Raw genomic sequence first — 21560 nt, forward strand, 5'->3', positions numbered from 1 at the left:
AATAAGTATATTGCAGTCCCATGAGATACAATCATTTATATTCATGATTATGATCTACTTACGGCAAAGTCTAAGTGTCATTTCGTTATACTCATTCTCCTGGACCTCTCTGCTGCTTTTGAGAATGTTGATCACCCTCTTCTCCTACACACCTTTCACTCCATTGGTCTTCGTTACTTCGTGACAAAGTTCTTTCCTGGTTCACGTCCTACCTATCAAACCGCTCCTTTAGTGTTTCTATCTCTGGCACATCCTCCACTCCACTTCCACTATCTGTTGGGGTCCCACATAGCTCTGTTATTGGCTCTTTATTTTTTTTCATCTTCTTTTGGGGCACTATTTCACTCATTCGGCTTTCAATACCACCTCTACGTTGATGGCACCCAAATCAATATCTCTTCCCCTGATCTCTCCCCTTCTATACTATCTCATGTAACCCACTGTCTTTCTCAACATGGGTGGCCCAATGCTACCTAAAGCTCAACATGTCCAAAACAGAGCTTATTATCTTCTCTCCTGCCAGAGTCACCACCTGCCCTCAAATCTCCCTTACTGTCAATAACACCACAATATTTTCAGTCTCCCAAGCTCACTGCCTTGGTGTCACACTTGACTAGGCCCTCTGCTTTATTCCTCACATACAGACTCTCTCCCAGTCCTGTCGACTCCACCTTAAAAACATTGCCAGAATACACCCTTTTCTTACTCAACATGCTATCCATGCTCTCGTCATCTCCTGTCTTGACTATTGGAATCTCCTGCTATCTGGCATCCTGACACCCATATATCCACACTTCAATCCATCCTAAAAGCTGCTGCAAAACTGATCTTCCTCTCTCACTGCTCCACATCTGCTGCACCACTTTGAAATCCCTACACTGCCTTGCTATGTCCTCCAGAATCAAATTCAAATTACTCACCTTTACCTACAAAGCCCTCATCAACACTACCCCTGCATACACCTCCAATCTCATATCAAAATACTCTCCCTATCGCACTCTTAGATCTGACTTGTGCCTTGTCTCTCCTCTGGTAATCAACCCTCACTCCCGCCTGCAAGAATTACCACGTGCTGCTCCCCACTTATGGAATTCCCTATCACGCTCAATCAGACTTTCCCACAGCCTTCAAATCTTTAGACGCTCTTTGAAAACCCATCTCTTTTTTAAAGGTGACCTTATCCCCTATTGCACCATTCACACTACTAATGCACCCTCACAACTGTCCCAGTCTCCACTTTGAGCCACATTTGTTCCTTTTGTTTCAGCTGTGCCCTCTTCCAATTAGAATGTAAGCTTTCCAATGAGCAGGGTCCTTTGTTTTCATGTCTGTGTTTATTTTGTCTATCTTATATGTCCTTTTTTAATGTATGTACTGTTTTCACTACTGTACGGCACTGCGGAGCACTGTGGCGCCTTACAAAGCTACAATAATACTAAGAATAGTTCATACCATACTGTTTACTCATTTAGGGACTGATGTGAATGTGTTCTCTGTACAGCGCTGTGGAATTAGTGGCGCTATATAAATAAATGATGATGTTTACAGAGAAGCAATTTAAAACCTAAAATAATATAAACCTATCAATGTTTAAGCCTATGTATATTTTATCAAATATATAGCAAGAAATATATGAAAGTCCTGACTTCCAGTGCTGGTATCTGTGATTTTAATTACTCAATGAATCATTAGAGTTTTTAGTTTGCATGAATTTTACTTGTTATTTGTTATTAATATTATTTTTAATCACATCTCGTCTACTTTTGTTTTTGTTTTGTTTTGTTTTTAGATTCAGCAGAGCCCATTTCATATAGAATATTATCTGGTGATCTGCATGAGATGTTCTCCATAAACCCCCAGTTTGGTATCCTTATAACAAAAAAACAGCTGGATCATGAATTGCAACCCATTTTTATTCTTAATGTTCAGTCGCAATTAGGTAACTCTCCAGTCTTCAGTAGTACTCAGGTCAACATTACCTTAACTGATGTCAATGACAATCCACCTGTTTTTTCAAGAGAAAACGAAAGAATAAGCATACATCAGACCATTCGTCCTGACAGTGCTATATATATTGCTCAAGCAGAAGACATTGACAGTGGATATAATGGACTCATTTCCTATAGCATTGCAAGTGAAAAGCAAGATATGTTTTACATTGACCCTAATCTTGGAATTTTGTATCTCAATATGACTTTAACAATGGTCTGTGAACATATTCTTTTCATAATGGCTGAAGATAATGGGCATCCTTCCTTAAGTTCTCTTCTTACATTAACGATTAGTGTCACAAAGCAAGATACGGGTACTTTGACCTTTGGGAACTTGGTTCATCAAGTTGAAATCAGTGAAGATTTCTCTATAAATTCCAGAATTCTTCAAGTGAAAGCGTCCTTTGAGGGAACACAAAGTCAGCAGTCTAGAATATATTATTCTTTGCTCCCCACTGAATCGCTTAACTTTGGAATCCACCATAATACAGGCTGGATTTTCTTACGTCGGTCTTTGGATTATGAAAGAACTAACATATATAATAATCTTATTGTGATGGCAAGCAGCACTGACCATGGAGCGGAGCAAACTGCAACCACTTCCGTAATTGTGAAGGTTTTGGATGTAAATGATAATTGCCCAACTTTCAATCAGCACATCTATTTCTTCACTGTTCTAGAAAGTCCTATTCCTCAAGGTGTGATTGGCATAATCAGAGCATTGGACCGGGACTCTGGAAAAAATGGACAGCTGTCATTCTTTCTCCTGTCTGAAGAAAATTATTTCCAAATTAACTCCAAGACAGGTAATGACCTACATATGTTTCTGTTTTATACCATCATGTCAATGATGTATCCCCTACACATTATATTGATTAAGTGCATGACTATGGTGTATTCTCCGGCTAAAACAATTTTCTACTTTTCATTTAGCACTTGGGAATGTTCATACCTCTTATAGTAAGACGGGGTAAACCACTCTGGTTCCTGGTTGGTCTATGGCTATAGCCAATCAGGAATTAAGGTTTCCCTACAGGTCATTCCCCGAAACCTCTTGTCACAGGCAAGATTTGGACCTAGAGTAGATCCCCAGAGCTGGAACTGGTTCTGTGTCTTCTGAATGAGCTCCCCTGGAGGGAACTCATAGATGAAGATGCAAATAAAAGTGTTTTTAATCAATTGTCCAATAGAATAATAAATAGTGTGCTGTCCAATAGAATAATAAATAGTGTGCCTGGACCCACAAGTTTTTTTGGGAGACTCATCTTGACATTGATTTGTTTTTTTAAGAGTTAACCTTGGAAGAGACCTAACACTCTTGGCACCCGGCAGCAATACCATGCTGTATATTTTAACCCTGAGTGTGACTCTCCTAATACACCTGGGGCTTCTGAGCAACCAGAGAGCTGAATCACAGTATAGGATAGAATATAAGAGGCATATGTCAGTTTCATCAGTTAGGAACATTCATGGTGACCTTGATTGTCTCCAGTTTTTCAGTTTGTACAGTTTTGTAATGTTACTCAGACTTGCAGTATTTTTTCTTGCTGAAACCTACAAAGGAAAATGGAAGCTTTTTATTTCTTGTAAATTTGTGCTCCAAATTTTAATAAATTTTGTTTAGAGGAAACTTAATGAGCAAAATGGAAAAAAAGTGTGGGAAAATGGAACATTGTTACTGATTTCAATGATTAAATTTAGTTATGGAATAATAGTAGAAAAACAAAACAAGTTGGATATATCAATACCATTACATATAGATGTGCATTTGCCAACACAATTGATTTAAGAGGTTCCTCTCATCTGTGATCTGTGCAGTTTGGGGACCCTGCTGCTTATACTGTCTAACTCTCTGTGAGTTTTGCATACTTATTTTCACCTCACATCATGACACTAACCGTCCCACACAGTCCTGTCCCCACTAACATAATCAAGAGAATACTCTGCACTGCCGTGTGAATTCTGATTATCAAATTGATCTAATTTTTCATAGTAGTTCAAAGCCCACTTACTTCAAAACTGGGGACATTTGGATGTGCAGAAGATTTATAATAATGCAGTTGCTCTGAAAATAAAAAATAGGCAAATTAGGCAATGCTGCTATGTGCCAAGTATGCACAGAACAGAAGTGACGGTTAGAGGCAGGGCACTGATAAGTCACAGCTCACATCACAAGTCACAGTCACAAACAGTGGCAATCAGAGACATTTTCACCTAGAACAGTGTTTCTCAACTCCAGTCCTCAGGACCCCCTAGCAGTACATGTTTTCCATATCTCCTTGCTGGAGCACAGGTGTATTCAGGGCCGGATTAAGGGAATGGAGGCCCCTGGGCTAAGGGTGCCTCCATTCCCCCGTGAGGCCCCCAATGTGAGCCACCCGCCGCCCCCCGTACCCCGTGAGGACCCCCCCCAAGCGCTTACCTGTCACTGTAGTCCTCCGTCCCCGGTGAGCTGTAAGTTCCTTACTGAGGAGATCTCGCGAGAGTTCACTCGCGAGATCTCCTCAGTAAACAGATTAAGCAGATTACTGAGCGCCGGGGACGGAGGACTACAGTGACAGTGCTCAGCAGCATTGATCGGGCTGGGGGCGCCCCCGCCCCCGGACCGATCAATAATGCTGCTGAGGACTTTGAAGGGCCCCCTGGATGCCCGAGGCCCCTGGGCTATAGTCCAGTTAGACCTCGGGTTAATCCGGCCCTGGGTGTATTCATTACTGACTGACACAGTGTAGCAGCTGGTATAATTATTTCACTGGTCACCTGGCAATCCTGCACTGTTAGTGGGTCCTGAGGACTGGAGTTGAGAAACACTGACCTAGAACAATTCAGGAGGAACGTGCGCCAGAGGGGCAGGAAGATACTTTTATAAGGCTATAGACATGTTTGTCCCTAGCTGCTTGGCTTATTCATGTTCCATGCCCTATGATTGGCTTATCCATGTTCCATGCCCTATGATTGGCCTATAGAACGAATCACTCACATCCAGCTAAATTTCAGAATCGTCCAAATATTCTTATCAAAACTGTGCGCCCAGAGGCCTACTGTGTTTGTGCCTGTATTGTTACACATATATGTGTTCAGTTACTAGCTGCTGACCTCTGCCTATTTAACCACAGAAATGTTTTGGCTAATGATACCACAAGGTGCGTAACAATAGAGGGTGCAGGTGGTGCGTAGGCTGTGAGGCCCAAGGGAGAGGGAGGCAGGGTCAATCCCCCCACCAGTACCCTCGCTCCGCCTGAGGCCCCTGCACTGCTCTATAAACAGCAGAGTGGATATCTCTTTTAAGCAGTGTGTGTGTACTGGGCATATGTGCCAGACCATAGATGCTCAGATGCTCCATTGAAAGAGAGCGTTTGTGTGTATGTGGGGGTAAGGGAGCCCTAAATAAATTTTGGAAGTTGTCCCCTCCTTGGCCCCCCACTCTGCTCTCAAAAGAGCTGAACGGTGGCCTGGGTGGGATGGGGGGAGGGCTCCCTTTCCTCAAGGCATCGTCTGTAGTTCAGCCCTGTGCTCTGAAATGCTGTAGTAAGAAATAAATTGAAACAATGAATATAATGATGGCCGTCGTTTTCTTAATTTTGGAGTTAGGATTTGGGAATAATATTAGCCCACTTATACAGTTTAATGTAAACTGGAAAATACAGGTAAGATTTAATCTTTTTAAAATGTATATTTTGTTTGTTTAGCTCTCTTAAAAGTAATTATGTGAAAACACAGGTCAGTTTTCTGCCAGTTGACACCAGCATGAAAACTTAATTTTAATATAAAACTTCTGATATTAATACTTCATATCATATGTGTTTATTATGTTTGGTAAATTCCAATGTCTACTCTATTGGAAATGATAAAATGTGAAAAACATAATGTTATCTGATCGCATTTGAGTAAAGCTGGGTACACATTACAGGTTTGTCATCCAATTATCCTGCCAATCACACGATAAATGACGTTAGATCCGATGTTGCGTTAGTGCGTAGAGTCCCACGATCATGTTTTACCAAAGCACATTGTATCGTTTCATTTCATTTTATAACCGGAATAAATATCTCTATAAACTATGGGACGTTTATAGAAGTGTCTATGCACTCATGACCAGCAGTGTCCGCAGATCTCCATAGAGTTTACAGAGTCACCATCTTTTCAGTAGATGGTTATGACAGATGAAGAGCACAGATCTGAGGGTAACTCTGGTAAAATCGTATAAGTGTGTACAATTTGGCCTTTTCACATGTACTGGTATTAATCTATGACAAATCCCTTTAGAAGCACCAATAAAAGCATTTCAGCTTTGTTGTTACTCTACACTACTTAAACCTTTAGGGGCATATTCAATTGTCCCGTTCCCGCGCCGCGTAAACACTATTACCGTTATTACGGTAGTATTTAGCTGGATTTCAGCTCGCGGCTCAGGGAGCTGCGCGCTCAAATCCAGCAAGAAAATTACCGAATTAACAGTTTTTCCGCACATTATTACCATAATAGTGGTAATAATGCGCGGACCGCGAGATTGTCGGCGTTTCCGCCGACAATTGAATATGCCCCTTAATGTCAGAAAATTATTTCATCATGTATAATTAGATAAAGTATTATAGAATTATATAAGTTTACATGTTATACCATTGTGTCTTTGTATACATTGCACAGGTGAGCTGATAAACAATGCTGCTTTGGATCGTGAACATAAAACTCATCACCAGCTTACTGCGCTAGTGACAGACCATGGCACTCCTCGTCGTAATGCTACAACCACAATTTACGTCACAGTCACTGACCTTAATGACAATAAGCCATATTTCCCACAGCTGCCACCAGGAAAGCAGCTATATGTCAAGGTTTGTTGATTACTGGAAACCAAACAGCAAGTACTCTTATTCAGTGCATGATTGCAGATCACCATCTAGTGGCCAGAAAATGAAAGTGCACACGGTAATATTGAAAACACATTAGAATGGAGAACATAGTTGACTGGACAAATCAATGTACAAAGGTCTTATTCAATATAAGCCTTACTATTTATGTGTTTAGTTAGTCATCTATATGTTTGCCCGTTTCTTCTACTTATTTCCTATATCTCTGTATTTTCGGTTTTGCACCAACAGACCTTCCTGCTGTCTGAACATAACCATACAGCTTAAGGCACACAGATGCTTGCACACATGCTTATCTATTTCAATACAGCAGGCAGGCAGGTGTGAACAAGTTAGAGGAAGTTTGAACAGTATGTTTAAGTTGGTTTTGCTCACCATAGATATGTGGCTATTTGCAAAATTATTTAATATACATTGCGTTTATTCACTCGGTTAATTTAACATAGGATTAATGTACCATTATTTATAATGAATATGGTGAAACAATATTTTGTCCTGTTTTATGTTAATTAGTGTAACATAATTAGAAGTGAATAGGTCTTCATGATACTCTATAATATTCCTCATACAAACAGAAAACAAAAATGCAATTATTATCCTTTATATAACATCAGTGTATTATGCAGGGCTGCCCTGTCTAGCATATTTTACAGGCTCATTTCCCTGCCACGGATTGGCCACTGTGCCACTATTCTACCTGAGAATATATAATGATTAACAAAATTATATACTTTTTTCTACAAGATTTTGCTTTGTTCATTGTTTGTATCTACTTGTTTTTGTATCCTACACTAAAACTTGCATTGTTTTTGTGCTAAGGTACCAGAAGGCCAGCCAGGACATATGTTGGTGACTGCTGTGTATGCAAAGGACCCTGATGCTGCTAATAATGGCGCAGTTTTGTATTCATTGTCCTTCGGTAAACAAAGAAACTATGTTTATTATTACTGTATTCCATAATGTTTATTTGTTTAAAAAATTCTTATGCAACGTGTTATTTCTTATGTATTGCATTGTTTTCTGCTGTATTGGCTGTGTCTTATGTAATAGCATCCTCCGTTTTTTGCGCCAATGTGCCTGATTTAATGCAAAGCACATGGAATTAACATGTCAAAATGGCAGTTTCTGTGGGTGCAATTTTTGTTCATGATGTGAAGGGAGGAGCTGGGTGGATTAATAGTACCCTTAGGTAAGTGCAGGCTTTTACATTTGTGCGATTAATTTTAAATCATGTACAAAAACGAGATCTTATATAATGAGACAAGATATTACAGGGGTTCAATGGTTTATTAGGAGACTACAGATTTCTAAATGCACCCACAATCCCACAAACGTTGATGCACAGTTATTTTCTGGGTCAGTTCCAAAAGCTGCACAAGCTTTAGCTCTAGAAAACAGTTAACATTTAGTACTTTAGACAATGTTGTTAGTTAAAATGGTTTTCAACCATAACGCATTACAAAATAAAGTTATAGCAAAGATTGGCAAAACATGATATTATTAACTAGATTTATGATCTTGTTAATTAGGTGGAGGTATCCTTTATCTTGTACTATATTTTCTAAATTATTAAAATGCTATTTAAAAAATGTCTGTTTTAGCAAACAGCTATAAAAAAATGTTTTGCCATCTATATCTATTCAAATGGGTCTAACAATCTTTGTAGCTTGACATTCTTTGGGGCATATTCAATTACAATTCGCAGCCGCGATTACGCGATATTGCACTACCGTAATGACGCTTCATATGTGCAGGCACGCGTAAAGGCGGCCGCGAATCGTAATTGAATATGCCCCATTAAGGTTTAATGGAAATTTTAGGACTTGTAAAAAATGTAGTTAGAGGGCAATGTGGAGCAGCCATCCATTATGGTACAGATGATAATGTAATACCTCAGTATTAAATAATGTGATGTTAGTGTAAAGAAGATCTATAACATAGTAATGCTATTTCTGATGGAGGAACTGGACCCAGTTTTGTATCTCTAAAACAAATGAAAAAATGTCTGTCCATTGGACACATTTGAAGTTTAGGGGGAAATTTACTAAACTGCAGTTTAGTATATGGTTTTCAATCCACCACACAACCAGGACCTGATTAAGGGGTCAGGCCACCCTAAGTTAATACATTAGTAGTGACCCTCACCTTCCATGCCACGCAATAGGTAAAAATGAGCCCATCTTTTATTTAAAATCTTGCTTTCTTCACCCCCTCACCAATGTTTATGTTCCCATGTTTTTAAAATGAATTTGAGTTTATACTGTCACAATTTTGCACCCCAAAAAATGTTGCACCCCTAAAGCCTAGCACCCTAGGATGCAGCCCAGTCAGCCTATTGGATAATCAGTTCCTGCTCACAACAGACACAGTTTTCATATCCAAGCTGCAGGATTTTCCATCATGTGTGGCAGTTTGCAAACCCCTATGTACATTTAGGCCAAACCGCATGGTAAAATGAGAAATGAAACATCCAATTTTACTTTGTTTGCCTACATAGAGTGGTGAGGTGTACTGCTCCCAGCTTGACAACCCCAGTGGTGTCACTTGTCTTTTTCTAACATTTAGATGAATAAAGTCCAAATAAAATGCCCCCTCCCTTACATTCTACGAGGAAGTTAGTGGGAACTTAGACCAGGGCAGGACAGTAGATGTGGTCTACTTAGATTTTGCAAAGGCCTTTGATACAGTGCCACACAAGAGGTTGGTTTACAAAATAAGGGAACTGGGTCTAGAAATCAAAATTTGTACTTGGATCGAAAACTGGTTAGAGAATAGGGAACAGAGAGTTGTGATAAAGGGAACATTTTCTAATTGGTCAAAAGTCTTAAGTGGAGTACCTCAAGGTTCCGTGCTGGGACCACTCCTTTTTAATATATTTATTAATGACCTTGGTGATGATTTAGAGAGTAAAGTTTCTATTTTTGCAGATGACACTAAACTCTGTAAGGTAATAAAATCAGAGCAAGATGTAGCTTCTCTACAGAGGGACTTAAATAAACTGGAGGATTGGGCGGCTAAATGGAATATGAGGTTTAACACAGATAAATGTAAGGTTATGCATTCAGGGATCAAAAACAAGAACGCAATCTATAAATTAAATGGAATTAATTTAGGAGAATCTATAATGGAAAAGGATTTGGGAGTGCTCGTAGACAGTAGACTTAGCAATAGTGCTCAATGTCAAGCCGCAGCTGCAAGGGCAAACAAAGTATTGGCATGCATAAAAAGGGGCATAGATGCAAGAGAAGACAGTGTAATTTTGCCACTGTATAAATCGTTGGTAAGACCTCATCTTGAATATGCAGTACAGTTCTGGGCACCACTCTATAAAAAAGATAATTTGGAACTAGAAAGGGTTCAGAGAAGGGCGACAAAATTGATAAAGGGTATGGAGTCATTAAGTTATGAGGAAAGGTTAGCCAGTTTAGGCATGTTTACTTTAGAAAAGAGGCGTCTAAGGGGAGATATGATTACTATGTACAAATACATTAGGGGTCAATACAGAGAGCTTTCATGGGAACTTTTTACCCCAAGGACCATACACAGGACACGTGGTCATCCCCTAAGGTTAGAGGAGAGGACATTTCACAACCAGCAAAGGAAGGGGTTCTTTACAGTAAGGGCAGTCAAGATATGGAATTCATTGCCAGGGAAGGTTGTGATGGCAGATTCAATAGATATGTTTAAGAAAGGGTTAGACAAATTTTTAGCGGAAAGGTGTATCCAGGGATACGACCGTTAATTTGAAATAAAGGATAGTAGTGGATATAGGGTAAAAATTGGATTGCAATATTGAGTCTGGGGGGATTTTCAAAATTGAAACAGATGGGCGGTTGCTTACTCTGGATTAATTTCAAATATAAGTGCAGGATCGCAGGAGATCCAAAATAGGTTGAACTTGATGGACTGGTGTCTTTTTTCAACCTCATCAACTATGTTACTATGTTACTATGTTACATTATCTAAAAGCACAGCCTACTCAGCATTGTGTCTGTTCTTCTATTTGGGAAGGACAGAAAAAATAGCCTTACCTAAAAAGTAATGGCCCAATACTGATTAATACTGGGCTCTTCCTGGTCCTTGAGTACGAGAGTAAAATGACAACAACTTGTGGTCCTACAAGTACCAGCAAGCACTGACAGCCCATGAGTGTACTGCATGTGGGCACTTTTAGAAATACAGCAACCACATATAGATAGATACAAGTGCATATTTGCACTTGTAGTTGCACAAGTGTGCCCTATAAGTGTTACACCATAAGTAGTTAATAAATATATCCCAATAATTGATAAATGAAGAATGCCCCAGTAATTAAATAAGAATCCCCCATAATAAAGAATGCCTCCCTAATAAATAAAAAATATTACTCCCACCCCCTCTCCGTGATAAATCCAAAAACGCATAAACATGACAGACCTCTCCCAAGGAGCACTCAATGCCAGATGAGTGAAACTAATCAGGAGTGACCTCTTACACCTATGCACGGCCGAACTGGGACTAAAAATTGACCCTGGCACCTTCTGTGGGCTCCATGCAAGGTAGGTTGATGGGTCATTGCTGGTGCAGGGCGACATGAAGTATAACCAAAAACATATGTATCATGCTTGGCATTCTGCCAAACCAATCATTTCCCCAGTTGTACAATACAAACAGGCCTCTGTGTGATGGCATTCGGAGCACCAAAAGCCATCGTAACATAATATTTATTAAAAAAGATACATGGTAAAAACACAAATGTCTACTTTGTTTTTATTTGCATCCATCTAATATAGTTTTTGTGGCCAGAATAAAATAAAGTGTGCAAATATAAGTAATATATAAAAACTTACCATTTCCCACTGAACCTTATAAGACACAGTAATAATTCCTATCAGGTAAATGCCATAGTAATTCTTTAAAATATCATGATAATCATCATCATCATCACCATTTATTTATATAGCGCAACAGATTCCGCAGCGCTGTACAGAGAACTCATTCACATCAGTCCCTGCCCCATTGGAGCTTACAGTCTAAATCCCCTAACATATACACACAGACAGAGAGAGAGAGAGAGAGAGGGAGAGACAGACTAGGGTCAATTTTGATAGCAGCCAATTAACCTACTAGTATGTTTTTGGAGTGTGGGAGGAAACCAGAGCACCCGGAGGAAACCCACGCAAACACAGGGAGAACATACAAACTCCACACAGATAAGGATAATATAACATATTTAAGGCACACCATTAAACCAAAAATATGTTTTGCTTATTATTAGTATTAGTATTAGTATTAGTATATAAAATTCTTGAGCTAACATGAAAACCTGACCATTACTCAGAATTGTAATAAATCACAATATTTACTCCACTGCAAACATATTTAAACCATAGGCCACTAACTAATGGGATGGTGAGTGGTCAGCTGGTTCACTTTTAGAAATACAAAGTGAATGAGGTAATAACGTGTACCTGCATCTATTTATAGCCTTCTAAGTACTACCTAGCAATCAGCAGCTTTTATCCTGCAGGGTCCGGTGACAACGAGGCAGCACCAGCGCCAAACCCACCGGACCTTCTGGCGTTTGCGGAAGTGCCAGTCTGGGCTAGCATGTCTATGATTGGCTGAGTTGTGCTAGAGACTGCCCCTGATTGCTGGAGCTCCATTCACTTTGCGCTAAAATGTCTCCATTTCATGTGTTTTTGTTTTTTTAACCCTTTGTGACAGGTGGGGTAGTTTAGACACCATCTTGTTTGAGCTATTGTGCCTGTCACAACTACTTCTTTTTTTGAGTATGCAGAAACTGTTTGCCATGTGATTTACCAAACCGCTTTGTATCCCAGCAAGGTCTCCAAACTGCAAAAGAGACCTCATGGTTTTGTTTCATACTATTTGATACGTACTTTTGTCTTTAGTAAATCTCATGGATTACAGAAAAAAACACATGAAAACCTGTGGTTTGGACCATCTTTTACTAAATGTACCCTTTAAAGTTTTGTTTTTCTATATATGAATTTGATTTATACATTGTTTGGTTTTATACCATAAATTTGACTTACAGTATCTGAGATGTACAGCATTTTGTTAAAGTATAACCTTAAATAACTTAGTTTATCTTATAATGTACCAGATATCATGCACGGTGTATCATGCTCTGTGCTCTAATAATGTTACATACAACAACATATGCAATATTCGTGATTATTGCCATACAATCATTATCTTTACCTGAGTTTTTATTTACAACATTTCCGTTGTTATTTCCACTTTGTTTTGCAGATGATAATCTGGATCATTTCTCTATTGACATTAGTAGTGGTGAAATACGGACCACCCAGACGCTGTCAGCAAGCTTGAGATCACACTATCGGTTAACTGTCACAGCGAGCGATCAGGGACTCCCTCCTTTAGAAGAATATGTAATTGTTAACATTCAGGTATGGATAAGGAGGGTATTTACTAAAATTGATCAAAGATGCAATTTTGCACTAAAATCATAACAACCAATCAGATATTTCCTTCCATTGTTAGGCAGATATACATTTATTACTAACTGGCTGCTATGGCTTATAGCTCAGTTTTGCGCCTTTAAATATTGGTAGTAAATAAATTTTATATAATTTCATATTATTCATTGATGTGAAAATACTTTATTAAGCATGTGTAGTGGAAACCACTTCTTTTACACAGTTAACACAATGATTAAAAAATAGTGTAATGCTTTTTGAGCTGGATACTATGCAAGGTGCCATGATATCTGGAGACAGCACCTACCCCCCCCCCCATTCCTGCTGGTGCATGCTGTGACGGAGCATCGCTGTGCCACCAATGCGTTGCGTCCAGTGTGCTATGCTTGTGACGAGAGGTTTAGAAGCAGTAGCCTCCCTCCATCTTCCTAACCTCTCATGACTCCCTGGACATTGTATAAAACAGATAGATGTTTACTATGTGCTGGATGACTTTACAGTACAGCCTTCATCATCATCATCACCATTTATTTATATAGCGCCACTGATTCCACAGCGCTGTACAGAGAACTCACTCACTTCAGTCCCTGCTCCATTGGGGCTTAAGGTCTAAATTCCCTAACATACACACAGACACACACACACACACACACACACACACACACACACACAGACTAGGGTCAATTTGATAGCAGCAAATTAACCTACCAGCATGTTTTTGGAGTGTAAGAGGAAACCGGAGCACCCGGAGGAAACCCACACAAACACGGGGAGAACATACAAACTCCTCACAGATAAGGCCATGGTCGGGAATTGAACTCATGACCCCAGTGCTGTAAGGCAGAAGTGCTAACCACTTAGCCACTGTGCTGCCTTCTACTGTGTTTTACAATAGCTTTGCAATAGAAAGCCACTGAAAGGTTACTTTGCTGCTGAGGTGTGCAAAGGAAAGTGGTTAACTTATTTGGCAGAGATCAGTGTACTGAATTTAAAAAAACATGATTGTTACAAAATAAACTACCATAGAGAAGCAGCACACTAAATTGTCAGCTTGCCACTCAGTTTAATATTATACAGGAGAATGCAAATCACTTGCCAAATAGCTGCCCAGCAGTTTCACAATGAGATGACGGTGTAAAGGCAATGTGACAGGATAAAACTGACCTTGGTGTGTGACTGGACGTGCTTCTCAGCTGACAGCTTTTATTCTTCACTTTCCTTAAAGGAAGAAGGACACAGACTCTAGTGAAGCCTTAGCTTCAAAGTCACTTTTTACTGAAACAGCAAAAGTGACAACGCTTTTTTTGTGGTTATATACACGTGATGTAACAATTATCATTATCTCCAAGACAATTGCAGTTTTATACTTTAATAAGTATAAGACTAATTAATAATGTTTAAGCTATGATTATAGCTTGTGCAGCCTGTTTTAATTTACTATTATTATGCTGTTCAGCTTAAAGTTACATTAATTTATTATTTACTCAACATGAAAACACAAATGAGATCTCATTCAAAAGAACTTACAATTGTGGAGAAGGGAGAAATGGAATGTTTCATTAGTCCTTCATTTTAATTAAAAAGAGAAATTAACTATATACAGTATGCATATGATTTAATTTTTCTATAAATATTTAGCAAAACATGGGGCGGCATTTCTGAAAACATAATTTTCCCAGCACAGTTTAGGAAGGGAAACCAAACACACTGACATCATGTGAGTGAGATCTACCTTGTCATTGGTTCTGAGAAGGTAGCGTTATCTATAGACCACTGTCTGACAATGCTCAGTAGACCTAATTTTCTATAAGAAAGTGTTGAATGCTTGCATGGCATTATCAAAGAGGACCTTTTATAATAATAAATCTTCTTTCAGATGTTAGAGTACTTTTTTACTTGATAAGGAAAATAATGCAGTGCGCCAATTTTGATCTGGTTGAAAATGACCAGGTCTGCCCAGCAATTAGCAAAAATGTGCTCGTCCCACCCATTCTTTGTTTAGACCCTCTGGTTTAACGCCCCAAGTAATTAAGGGTGTGCACCGGCCACTTTTAGTGTTTTGGGTTTTGGGTTTTGGGTTCTGATTAGCTTGAGGTTTTGGGTTCTGATTTGTTTTGCCAAAACATCCGACGAAAGGTTTTGGTTCTGATTTATTTTTAAAAAAGCATAAAAAGTGCTAAAAACCAGTTTTGTGTTTTTTTTTTCACTCCTACGCTATTATTAACCTCAATAACATTCAATAACAATCATTTCCACTAATTTCCAGTCTATTCTGAACACCTCACAATATTGCTTTTAGGCCAAAAGGTTGCACCGAGGTAGCTTGAGCACATAATGCCAAAAAAAGAGGTACAAGATGGAATTGTTCTGGGCCCTCCCTCCCACCCCTCGCGAGATTCGACGCGAGACTTGGATGACAGAGCTTCGTTTTCAATTTTTTTGCCCGCCGGAAATATCCGAACAGTGCTCGGATCCCGTTCGGATCCTCACTGTTTGGGTGGGCTCGGATTAGCGGAATCCGAGCCCGCTCATCTCTACAAGTAATATGATAGCTTTGTCACAGATATACTGTTACAGGGCAAAGTTTAACAACTGGGGAAGAATTATACATTTGTAAATGTTTGATGTTGATGTAGATTTAATATTTCCATAATGGGATAATGGCATTAAAAATAAGTCTTTTTTTTTTAAGGTAATTTCAACTTTTAAAGAAAAATATAAAGGTCTTATAGAAGTAAAGACTTTGAAGGTTCCAGAGGATGTGAAACCTGGTCAAGTGATTGGCTCGGTGAAGTCACATGAAGACAAATATTTGTCCAATACGAATCTCCAATACCGCATGTCTGAGGAAGAGCACAGCAGCCATTTTGTCATTGACAGCTCCACTGGCGATATATATCTTTCCAGGCCTCTAGATTATGAAACAAACACCCAATACATGTTACGCCTCAGTATACAAGACTTAAATGAGATACCGCCTCAAAACCACTCTGTCATCCTAAAGATTGATATAGAAGATCAAAATGACCACTATCCTGTCTTTCTTGACCACATTGTAGTAATAGTTATTGAGGAAAATACACCTATCGGGTCTATCTTGTATACATTTAAGGCAAAAGATGGAGATGGGAGTATAACAAACAGCAAGATAAAATATTCATTAATTGCAGATGGAACAAAAGAAAATCCTTTTTTTATTCATGAATGGGATGGGTTCTTGACTACAGACAAAGGACTGGACAGAGAAACAGAAGAGTCATTTATTCTTACAGTGATTGCAACAGATCAAGCAACAAACATAACACATCGCGGTCACTGTTCATTGACAGCGCAGATTATTATTCAGGACGTCAATGACAACAGTCCAAGTATCCTGTCACTGCCTAATGCTTCAGTAATGGAGGACGCAGAAATTGGCTCACTAGTACATTGTGTAGTGGCAGAGGATCCGGATGAGGGAAGGAATGGAAAAATAACATTTCACATCATGGATGGGAATTCAAAGCAAGTTTTTTTGCTGGATCAAACAACAGGTATAATACTTAATTTTTCAGGAGAGATCATTTTCTTTGGAATCAAATATGGCAGTGGATTCATTTGCAACTTGGTAGTTGAAAAAGCAAAATGTGTTTCTTAAGACAGTTTTTAAGATGATCCATGTTCCCACTTATAACCGATGATACCGCTGCCAAGACATAGCCTGGCTTCTGGTAATACTTAACACATCTGGATTTAATTTAATGGAAATATTACATAGATAATAGATGTCATCAATATCAGGGTTTACCAGCATTTATCATGCTTTTTTCTGATTTTACAGTATTTTTCTGGTTGGTGAAATTAATGCTAAAATCATATTAGTTTCTGAATAATACATTTATATGTATATATTCTTCAAGAGGTTGACAAAGTGCAAATAACTATTTATATACTTCTTATATATTTGTTTATACATTTAACTGGGTTTTGTCTAATAAGAAAGACTAGTACAGAAAGGATATTTAGAAGGTGTAAATAATATGTATGTCATGCACGGTCGGTGGAAGCACAGTCAGCACCCTAGGACTGCGCCCCTACCTCAGAATGTGGCTCCTCCCCCAGCTCTCATAGACACACCCCTCCCCCCTGCTTATTACCTTAGCAGACAGGGGGGAGTGGAAGCAACCTCTTCTGTTCTCTTTAGTCTGGGAGAGTGCTGGGCAGTAACTTCATAACCCAGCCTCACTCCCCCAGCCCATCACTGACCCTAAGCAGCCGACAACTTGAAAGATAAGAAGCTACTTCTTCATGTGAGTGGGCGGCTCTCCAGATTGGGCGATGCTGGCACATTAAAAACACAGGATGACTGACATGACTTCACTCATTCAGTGTTTTAGGCTCCTCAGGTTTATCTAATGGTAGCTTCAGCCCTGATAGATTTTATGTTGCCTAAAAATTCACTTTGCACAAACTAACAAACATACTTGTATATGAGTAATGTTCAGATGTTGAATAGGATTAGTGGATGTGTTGTTCTTATAGCCATTTCTATCTAATTTGGTCTTAACTTGTATGAACAGCTGGAGTTATTGAAAGACTTATAGATGTGTGTAAAGACTAGGGGGTACATTTACTAACAGTCCTGTTTGGTGGCTGTTTTAAACCTTCACACATCACCAATGGTTTAGTGTTCCAAACCGTTGCATTTACTACAGGGTGGTTTGAGCCTGCAATGTAAAATGCCTGGGAATGGGTGGCGGACTGAAAACAGCTAAGCCACCAGCGGTTTATTTTTCATTTTATTATATTATGGGGGCACTATGTAATGCCACATTGTACATCATAAATAATTATATCCCCATTAACAATCAAATAGTATCACCCATAAGTTAATTATAAATAAATTTTGCCCCTCAATCAATTAATAATGATTTCAGCTATAGTTTATTTGTCTTTGGTGCTTCCGTTTCACCGCCCTTTAGTAAATCTAGCCCCAGATGTCACTTTTGAAAAGTGTGTTTTTAGGGACAGTGCTCTATAATTTTAGAATGAAAATTGTTTTTTGCTGCCTTACATTTCTACTTTCTTAGTTTGTGTGATAAATGACAATTAACACATATATGCAATATTTTATGTATTTTAATTCTTCAGGGTGGTTAACCCTATCATCTATAGTAGACCGCGAGATTCAAGAAAATTATATTTTGACCATATTGGCCACAGATAATGGGACTCCAGTACTCTCAGCAACACAGACTTTGACAGTTACGGTAATTGATGTAAATGACGCAGCCCCAATGTTTAAGCAAGTGTTGTATGAAACTGCAATTCCTGAAAACCGGGAGCCGGGACAACATATCATGACGGTAGAGGCAGAGGACAATGATTCAGGTACCTGAATTTTCTTATACAATAAAAAATAGGGGCCACTGGATGGAAATACAGTTGTGATTGTCATTATTAGTGCATTCGATACTTATTTTTACATTACACATGCAATTGATATACTCTACAAGTATTACTTTTTTTGAAACACAAAGATTATTTTATATTTATAGTACATGAAATAAGGATATGCTAAATACTTTCTACATGTAACATGTAAAAGTAAAATACAGACTAAAATCAGTCCACTTATGTCAACATCTGCCAGAAAGGGTAAAACCTTAGCCTTTAGAGCCATTGGTAACATTACTAGTCTATAGGGTCAAAATTGAAAATGGTACTTTGATCCAGGTCACCGCATTTGCCGCACACTTACCTGCTGCATTTACTTCCTGCTCTTCCACTCAGCTTCCAGAAGAATCTGTTCCAGAAACATTGTACAAAAGTAACGTTTGTGAAAGTTGCATCATGGCACCAGTGTGATGGCATGAGCTGGCGTATAGCTGTAGGATTGTGTAAAACCTCAGGAATTGTCTGCTGCAATTCTGTGAATTTTGGGTTAAAAAAATTGCACATTGTGGCAACATTAGCTTTTAAAACAAATCTGTCTTCAAAATGTAATTCACTCTGAAATGCGGGATCATAACTCTAATTCCATAGGCAAACCGAGGGGGGTTTCTAGTACCTGGAATCCTCCCTCCAAGCCCGGGGTACTGTATAGTTGAGGTGGCTGGACCCTGCTCCCGCTTCACACAGCTCTGCTTGAAAAGGGTAGTGCACGCAGCATTGCCCATGTATATTATGGGGATAGGAAGAGTTGGAGAGCAGCCAAGCACTGTCTAAAATTATAGCCACACCCCCATGCATGCTGGTCATGCCCACTGGCGGCGTGGTGCGGAAAGTAAAACCCCCCTCTACAAATCCTGCGTTTGCCCCTGAATTCTGTCCGCCAACTTCCCATCGTTGATCTGCAATCTCTGTTAGAGTGGCAAGGAGCACAACAAAATGAGGGAAACATTAGGAGGGTGCTTAAAAGTTAACATTTAGGCAATTTTTAGTGTTCATTTAAAAAAGCAGTTTTATTTAAAAAGTAATAGTGACCAGGTACTTACCCTCTCACTCCTGGGGCAAGTTGTCAATTCCTGAGCTGACACACATTTAATAAACTTGTAAATCATAATTTCTAAAGCTGATTTTTTTGAAAGTTTGCATTTATGGACAGTGCTGTAGTAAGTGTATTTCTGTACTTTTCCTTTTGTATAGTACAGCAGTGATGGTTGTAAACAATAGCTGTGGCTGTTTTGGACTGGTTACAAAAATTTTATGAAAATGACTGATAACATCACAATTGTCATCAGGTGCAGCTTTAGTCCCAGAAAAAGTAACATGCACATCGTCATCACCTTCATCACTATCAGCATGGACAACAATGCTGATGTACAATTCATATGTGCAGTTCTTATGTGCTTCTTCCAAAGGATATTAGTAAAATGTCTCTCCATGTTGGGTCAGGGCAGATGGTGTAAAAAATGAACTTTTATACAAATTTGACAATACCATGTTATCCATACAAATATATTCTAAAAACATTTCAGACCCTTTCAGACAAGAAATGATGGCTCAAGTTTTACATCATATATGGCCAATTGTGTGACTGTTTCCTCTTTCTCAAAACCAGTTGATACATTTTCTCAGGAAGTTTTGAAAATAAGTTGACTAATGACATTTAATTCTGTGAGACTAGATCACTGGAATCTACTTTGTATTACACACAACAGACAAATGTTTGCCATACATGTTTTTTTTAATTCTTAATAAGCTGGAAGAGGATGCTAAAGAACTGTTCTCTTTTCTTCATCACCACTGACACTTGCCTTGCTTCATTTTTTGTAGACCGCAATATTCTACAAAAAATGTACTCTACCATGTGGGTCTGTCTGGACACTTTTGTCCTTTTTTGCCTGTGACAGATATAGGCTTATCACTTGGTGTTAAATTTTCTGAACTGACCACCTGAGAGTAAATGTTCGTTATCATTATATCTCTGAGTATGAGATTGCAGTCTTACTGTCTTATTATGCTCACTCTCAAACTATAAATAATCAAGTGCTCTTCATTGGAATTTCAGATGCACTTAATTTTCACAACTGCTAGACATATTGTCCTGAAAGCCCACAAAAGTGTGGCTAAATAAAGACAATTCTGTGTCACCATGTGACTAAGAAGTTCATAGAGATTCTCAAGTTTTATTCTTATATGAAATGCCAACACGGGCTAGTCAGTCTGTATTGTCACAAGTTTGGCTTATATTTACAAACCCACAACTTTGGTTGAAGCAAAGTTTCTCAATGTTTTTCAATGTGGGATGGGGAGAGGGGTCTTTTCTGCTAGCAATTTATCATTCCCTTTAAAGTAACAGTCAATACAATAAATGAGATATACAATAAGGGTTTCAGCTAGAGAACATGGACAGACTGAGTAGTAATAGTACAAGGGCAAAAAAGTGCAAACGTTTTTTCATTTTTTAAAAGGAAGATATAGATAATTTGTTCATGGAAAAAAAAACCTACACAAACGTTTTTAACCCTAATAGATTGCGAGTCACTATAGGGATAGTTAAGGATGTAAAAAATATATAGGCAAATCAGGCAATGTGGCTATTTACCGAGTGTTACATACCATCAGTTCTACAATGAGCACAATTTAACAATGGAATTATTACTGCAGTTGTCACAACTGATTCCTTTGGATTCTTTTGACAATGGTATATTTGTCCACACAGAGGCACTGTTGTTCAGTCTTACATTACACTTTCCTAAACACACTTCTCCACAAAATACATTTCTGTGCAACCGCAAACTATAAAACATTAACCTCACTGTAATTCT

The 21560-nt window shown here is 38.7% G+C and overlaps 1 protein-coding gene across 1 annotated transcript in view; it reads left to right on the top strand.

The window, feature by feature from the left end:
- DCHS2 (dachsous cadherin-related 2) overlaps positions 1 to 21560 on the top strand; it is a 321644-nt gene that overhangs the window by 264416 nt on the left and 35668 nt on the right. Inside the window, exons 5-10 of the mRNA XM_075198470.1 lie at positions 1790 to 2797; positions 6639 to 6826; positions 7682 to 7781; positions 13121 to 13278; positions 16001 to 16841; positions 18439 to 18678. Of these exons, the coding sequence (XP_075054571.1) occupies positions 1790 to 2797; positions 6639 to 6826; positions 7682 to 7781; positions 13121 to 13278; positions 16001 to 16841; positions 18439 to 18678 (2535 nt within the window). The remainder of the gene's footprint in view (positions 1 to 1789; positions 2798 to 6638; positions 6827 to 7681; positions 7782 to 13120; positions 13279 to 16000; positions 16842 to 18438; positions 18679 to 21560) is intronic.

Source organism: Mixophyes fleayi, chromosome 1, assembly GCF_038048845.1.
Source record: "Mixophyes fleayi isolate aMixFle1 chromosome 1, aMixFle1.hap1, whole genome shotgun sequence".
Lineage (NCBI taxonomy): Eukaryota > Metazoa > Chordata > Amphibia > Anura > Limnodynastidae > Mixophyes > Mixophyes fleayi.